The 7,182-nt window shown below is 39.9% G+C and overlaps 1 protein-coding gene across 3 annotated transcripts in view; it reads left to right on the top strand.

Moving 5' to 3' along the window:
• Positions 1-7,182, top strand: part of fbln2 (fibulin 2) — a 47,385-nt gene that overhangs the window by 29,067 nt on the left and 11,136 nt on the right. For 2 of the 3 annotated variants that reach the window (XM_014025481.1, XM_014025479.1), the window contains exons 7-10: positions 1,005-1,109; positions 1,457-1,558; positions 2,207-2,338; positions 6,541-6,678. In XM_014025481.1, the coding sequence (XP_013880935.1) occupies positions 1,005-1,109; positions 1,457-1,558; positions 2,207-2,338; positions 6,541-6,678 (477 nt within the window). The remainder of the gene's footprint in view (positions 1-1,004; positions 1,110-1,456; positions 1,559-2,206; positions 2,339-6,540; positions 6,679-7,182) is intronic. The other variant, XM_014025480.1, reaches the window with a different exon arrangement.

Below are 7,182 nucleotides of genomic sequence, written 5' to 3'. Positions count from 1 at the left end.
TTATTGTTCTTACATTTAGCTAATTTTTACTAAATGTAAATCTTAAATGGAATATTTAATTGTTAAATCCTAAATCTAAATGTGTGGATATAAATGTAAAAGTTAAATATTAAATGTTAAAGTTTACATTTAAGAATCTCAGAATGGAAGGCAGCCTTTATTGTTGGTGTGAGGCTTTTGTTATGACATCATCATCCTGCAACAAAAGCAAACGCTAATGCTGCTAACGCCGCTAACGCTTCCCTACAAGACATCAAACTTGCAGTTGCAGCCGGTGTCTGAGCTGCATTTTAAACTGCCAGACCACAGGTACCATCCAAACTGTTTTCAATGAACACATTTGAATTTAAATTTTAAATACCATCACCAGCAGCATTTTAGCAACATTAGCAGCAGCAGCAGTGGTAGTGTTTGCTTTTTTTTGCTGGATGATGACATCACCAACAACGAAGGTTACGTTTTGTTCCAAAATTCTTAAATGTAAATTTTATCATTTAGGATTTATCATTAAACATAACATTTACCATTTAATAAATATTAGCAAAATATAAGGACGCTGAGCTAAATAACATTAAAAAGGTTCTGAAATGTTTCTATTCGACTATGGCGCTCCATATTTACTCACATAGCCAGCTTTGATTTTTGCTTCTCGTTTCAAACTAATCTAATGGAAAAGTTTTCTTGAGTGATTTTCAAGCCTTACGCAATGAGCCAATCAACAACCCACTTTTACCATCACAAGCCTGTCTCAACATGAAGCTAAAGCCAGCGATGTCAGAAAATTATAGTGAGGTATGGAGAGCTTTAAATGTATGTCTGAGCCCAGGGCTGTTTTTTCTTCATCCCCGCCTCTGTTGCTTTTACAGCTTTCACCAGTAGCCACTAGCTTCACCTTATTGCAGGTGTTGCACAAATCTCTAACCAGGACCGCAGGTAGAGATGATGGAGCGGTGATTACAGAGCAACTGGTTGCTGCTGTTCTGACATTACTCATGTCTGTGCAGAGGTTGTGGACGAGGAGAACAAACTGCGTGAGGATGACAGAGAGGAGACCACCTCACCACTTTCAGCTCCCCACCAGCCTGCTGTCCCATTCGACCCCTGCGAAGGTTTGATATTCAGCTTAATGAGGCGAAGGAACGGCTCACGATGAGTCGTTTTGTTGTTGTTGTCGTTGTTTTGAGGTGTATGTATTTAGAGGAAAAGCAGGTTTTCATTGTGTTGTAGTCTTTTAGGATCTTTGTATTATATTCTGTACAAGGTCCCACTGTCCCAAAACATAATGCAGACGTTTAAAATGGCCAAAGCTGAGCTGTTAAAACTAAAGGAAACGGTGATTCTTGTTTACCACATAGAGCAACAGAGTCCTTATCTGTTTTAGAATAAAATGCTGCTGTGTTGTAAAGCAGCGGTACATTGGATTCATGAGTCCTGACTGTGCCATTATCGCTTGCAGGAAACGACATCTGTGAGCAGCAGTGCACCCCGGTGGCTGGAAGGCCACACTGCTCCTGTTCTCCGGGCTTCTCCCTCCGAGCCGACGGACGCTCCTGCGAAGGTAAAGGCAGCTCAAACCCGGTGGTGAGGCAAGCAGGAGAAGGTTTTTTTTTTTGAAAATCTTCCGTCGTGACAGAAGTGAAGGATAGACTTTGAAATCCATCCCGGTTTTCTCTTCAAGCCCGAGGAAGTTCGGTTCCAGCCGAGGAAGCCCTCATGGCGGGACCGTCTGCCGCTGATTTGTCTCTTTCACTCATCAGCGCCTCCAGATTTGCAGAGCAGATACAGCACTAATCCCCCTGTGGGAGAAGTTTTCATCTTGTTCCCAATCCTAAATCTATACCAGAGGGATTATCCCAACAATCCATGCATTATCACGACAAATCTCCCCAACTTCATACCATAGATGCCCATTATTTTCCTCTCAGAGCTGTCGACCGTGCGTTCTATCATTGGGCCAATCAGATACTGAACCACATGTCCGGGCTGTCTCCTGGGGGATGAGTTCCATCATAACTGGTGGTCTGTCTCTGGTTACATCATCAAATTGTTGCGGCAACACAGAAAGCAGACAATGTCTGTTTATTGTGTGGATGTTTCTCCTTAGCCATTTTTTTCCACTTACTACGCCTTGTTCCCCATCCCCCCACCCCACTTCATCTCCTGTGCTCCTCTCCCTCACACATTTGTCTCGATTCTTTTCCTCCAGACGTAAACGAGTGTTTGTCTCCTGGCGCCTGCCAGTTTAATGAGCGCTGCGTGAATACCGCGGGGAGTTATGCCTGTCAGAGACTGATCACCTGCCCCCCTGGATACCAGATCAACGGTGACATTTGCAAAGGTAATCTGCACCTTATCAGCGGCAGACAGCATCAACGAGATCACTTCCACCCACTGTGAACAAGTTAGCGAGGGCCACAATGCACGGAAGGTGAATTGTTCGAAAAGAATCACCAGTCCCCCCCCCTGAGAGTTACGTACTGAGATTCTGACATTTTACAAAATCCTCACATCTAGCAGTCATGTCAGTTAATGTGCCAGTACACATAAAGTTCCTGTCACACTTTAAAGTTTTAGACAACTTATGCCAGGATATGAAAATGTTGTCCAACACTGAAACTGTCTATGCTGGAGATGGAATAAAAAACATCAACTGGAAGCCTCTTTTAGAGGTAAACATACTGTAATGCTAATGAAAATATAACCTATATGAGTTAATTAGTCGTAACAAATTGATCACGAGTCGACAGAAGTTGTCTAAAACATTTGCTGTTGGTGTGAGGCAACAATAAACAACAAACTATTGTATATTTTAAAGAGGTGGGAGTGGGGGCTCAGAGGTTAGGCAGGGGTCTACAACCTTTACAATCACAAGAGCCATTTCTGTCCCCTGGCACACTGATAAAATATGTCCAGAGCCACAAAACATGCTACGTGTGATTATGTTCATTCAATTTATTTCATTCATAAAAATAAATTCTACAGTATATGCAGTAAAAATAAAAAGTAAATCCTGCCATGAATGAAACAGGGTGTAGAGTGAAGAAAAAAATCTAATCATATCTGCCCCTTGTTTAAAAAAAAACAACAACTTTAACCAACAAACTCAAGCTTAAACAAAAAAATTAAATTAAAATAAAACAAAAAACATCAGATACCTTCATATCTCATTTCTATTAAATACTACAAATCAAATGATCATTTGCTGGCCCACGGGCCACTTTGAGTTTGCTGAAGTGATGGTTTCCGGTCAGTGGGGGGGACATTATAAGACTGAAAATGTAAAATACATTAGAACATTTATTATTATTTCTATATTTTTGGTAGCCTGGCCCTCGCCTTCCTAGGCAGTTTCGCTCAACTCTAGTTTCCCTTCACTGCTCCGTCTGGGATTTCTCCCATAGAGAAGGATTTCTTCAGAAGACTTTTCGTCAGGGCCAATCAGTGAACAGAATGTCGATTTTCTGTGCAGTGTCTGCTAGTTAGTCTAGCATGCAGCAGTGGAGGAAGTGAATGAAGCCAGTCCGTGTTGATAAGGCTTCCAAATTAAATTAAATTTATCTGACAAAGCAGCAGCTCTCATTTACAGCCGTCTCGTTTGGCTCGGTACGTCTCTCCTCTCAGTAGGGTTGTTTACAGCGCACGTGATTTCCGGTTAGCTTCTTAGCTTAGCCTCCTTCACAGCGACATATGTCGCGACCAACCAAGCCAATCATTTTAAACTTCAACAGAGGCCACGCCTCCTGCAAGAATGGCTTCTTTTTAGCCGTGAGTCCAGACCCTCTGTATAAAGCAAAGTGAAGGACAAGAGGCTGGTTTTTGCCAGGCTATATTTTTGGATAAAAAAACAAATAAAATATTAATTTAAACATAAAAAATTGTTTATACTAAATTTATTTAAAAAAATTTAAATTGTCATTGCTATCTAATGAATTCACCATATTTCTTCTGAGGTATTCCAAAAAATTCTTGATGGATTTGAGAAAACATATATCACAGTGTAAGGCTGGAAGCTGGATTATTGAAGCAGTAAACAAACTACTAACATGATCTAACCAACATGTTTCACTTCTTGCATTAGTAGTTCAAACGTATTTGTGAACAAATGAACAGAAACACAGTTAAAGCTTGTTTTTTCTGTTGTGGGTATAAAAAAACTACAACAAAAAATCAATCTCATGTTAGTTTTGGTCAAAGCTTCATAGTTGCTGCAGAGGGACCAAAGGGCCACATGTGGCTCCAGAGCCTCAGGTTGCAGACCCCTGAGATAGAGATTGCAAGCCTGTGATCTGAAGGTCGCTGGTTCAAATCCCCTGATCGTTACGTTAAAAGTGTGAGTGTGAGAGGTGAAGGGTCCATACCTGCTTCCACTCTTGTTCACCCCAGGATGGCAGACCCCTTATTCCACACAGGTGGGCTGTGGCAACTTGGTGGTCCGAGGTCATGTCAGGAAGGGCACTTTGTACACTTTGAGGCAAAAACATAAAGGCAGGATGTACAGGAATGCCTTGTGCCTGCCTGCCTGCCTGTGTGTCTGTCAACAAAATATCTCATTAACCTCTGCACTAATTTGAATCAAAATCTCTAAAAGTAATTACTGGATGTGCATCTACAACTGATTAACATTTGTGTCAATTCAGTTTCAATTGTCCACCGCAGTGAAGTAATCTTGGCAAACAAAAATAAACAAATAAATAAATAAATGGCTAACTTCAGTCACTTTTACAGATGCTGAAGTAGAACTAGATGGTAGTAGATGAGAGTTATCCAAAACTCGTACGCTGATGATTTTGTCCAAAGATTGCCAAATTTATTTTTAAAGGTTGTATTTACTTGCTCTGTAGGGACCTGCTTAATTTGCCACTGCAGTTGGTGCTGTGGGTTGTAACAGTAAAGCTCTCCATCCGTCTCATTATTTCTCTGTAAACTGGGTCGGTTCAGTCTGAACTGCAGCCACTTTCAGGATGAAGGGCCTCCGCGACGCGTGAGTTTCAGATAGGCTGTAAGTGCTGTTTCACCCAGTAAATGAGCTTCTGTGGTTCAGACGCGTGCACGCACACACACAGCTAATCTGCGCAACTAATGACGTTTAATGGTTAAACAAGAAGTGTGTTTAGTGGTAAGCCTCCAGACTTTTACTACTTCAAACCACTGATAAAAGAGACAAGTTTAAAAAAAGGTTGCAATCTATTAAATTGCTGCTGCTGTCAAATTCTAAATAACCTTATTTTTTCTTGAAAGTGAAACAACTTCTTTAGTTCTAGCATTTAATATGTTTACTGTGTTCCACTGTGAATAAAATGTGTTTATGAGACTTTTTAATGTTTTTTTTTACTGATTTTTTCCTGTAAAATATGATATAAATTGTTCAGATTTATCAAACGATGCACACTAATACTGTCAAAAAGAACAGTTTTAAATTAGGCACTAAAAACAGTAATAATCCTTCATATCTTTAACCATGAGAATGCAGTATTGTTTAAATATATATAAACTTAGCAGAAAAAGTAAGAAATCACTTTAAGATCCTCTTGTATGTTTTTAAATGCCTAAACATCTCCGCCTCATCTTACCTCTCTGATCTAATTCATCCATATGTCCCACTGTAATTAGCTTTTTGCACTAATTTCAAAATGTTTTGTATTTTAAACTCATGTAATTTACTTTATGTCCTCGATGTGTCTGCTTTGCAGCACGTTGGTTGGCCTTGTGCTGTTTTAAGTGCTTAATAAATAAAAGGAGTCTGGTATGGTACCAAACACAAATTTCATTACTTTTTCTGCTAAGTTTATATCTCAATAAGATTTTTCAGGCCACGGGGTTCAGATTTTATCTTTATCTCAAAAGAGATGAAGTGTTTCTGCATCATTTTTTCATGTACTGTTGTAATTTCTTTGATGTATTCAACACGCTTAAAGAGAAAATCTGTGAAGGTTTCCAACGGGGCTGAACATTTGCCTCTCCACTGAGCCCGTTTACTGAAAAGACAATTTTTCATTTCTTTTCCTTCTTTTAGTTTTCTCCTTTTGCCTCCGTCTCTGTCAGACTCACTCAGCTGTCGGCTCACTTCCTGTCAGGAGTGAGATGCTCAGTCGCCCATTACTGAACCTACAGCAGACCCTACGTCCACAGGGCCACCTGCCAAAGCTGCTTTAGGGCCCTTAGATTCTTTGTTTGGAATAAAAAAAAGAAACTGAGCAGTGTGCCCACCCTGTCCCATTCCAGACTGTATAGACGTTTATTCCAGATCATCTGGTTTTATTTAAAGTTATACAAACAGATGTGGAGAATTGACTGAGAAAAAGTGACTCAGCATTGATCACTCTGAACAGGAAGAATAATCCTCCGTGTTGAGCCATTAGCGCTACTGATCTAATTGAAACATTAAGTCCAGGCTGTTTGGTCGTATTAAATATGATTAGTGATCATGTGGTGAAACAAAACTGCCACTTCACCACAGTGCCATCCAGAGGACAGATGGGATATTACAGAATCATCGCTCTCGTCGCTCCTCGTCCACTCAATGGCTTTCTCCTCCCGCAGACATCAACGAGTGCATACAGGGAACCCACAGCTGCGGAGCCGGCTTCCAGTGTGTCAACACAGAGGGTTCGTTCAGGTGCAACCCCAAACCCTCCTGCCCCGCTGGCTTCAGACGGGGCACACAGGGCAACTGTGTCGGTAAGAAAAACCTTTTTATGTCTAATAAACGTCTCATTCAGTATGTATGAAACAAATAAAACAGAGCATATCTCTTCACAGTTGAACATAAATCAAACAGGAAAATTTATGTGTGTTTTTAACAAAAATATACAATAAAATCTGTCTGAGGAACACACACACATTCATCACAGCCATCCAAGCACTTATTACTGCAAAACCCTCTACATTCTGTCAGACTTATTCACTTCAATTTGTTTTATATGCTTTTGTTTTCTAACTGTTTCCTTGATATTATATTTCCTCAGTCCACTTATTAATTGAGGAAAAATAGAATAAAATTAATGCTCAGCAGCACCAGAATTTTAAACTAAAATCATCTTATGTCGAGACTATGGAGGACCAAACCTATCATTATTGGAAATAAATGTATAAATATATAACTGGCATATTAAAATAAATTATAGGGTCAAAAAGAAGTTTGACAAATAAATTATTGTGCCATTAAATCAATTACATCAATTA

The sequence above is a fragment of the Austrofundulus limnaeus genome, unplaced genomic scaffold, assembly GCF_001266775.1.
Source record: "Austrofundulus limnaeus strain Quisiro unplaced genomic scaffold, Austrofundulus_limnaeus-1.0 Scaffold478, whole genome shotgun sequence".
Lineage (NCBI taxonomy): Eukaryota > Metazoa > Chordata > Actinopteri > Cyprinodontiformes > Rivulidae > Austrofundulus > Austrofundulus limnaeus.
Note: the sequence above shows the minus strand (reverse complement) of the source record. Positions and strands in the feature narration are given on the sequence as shown.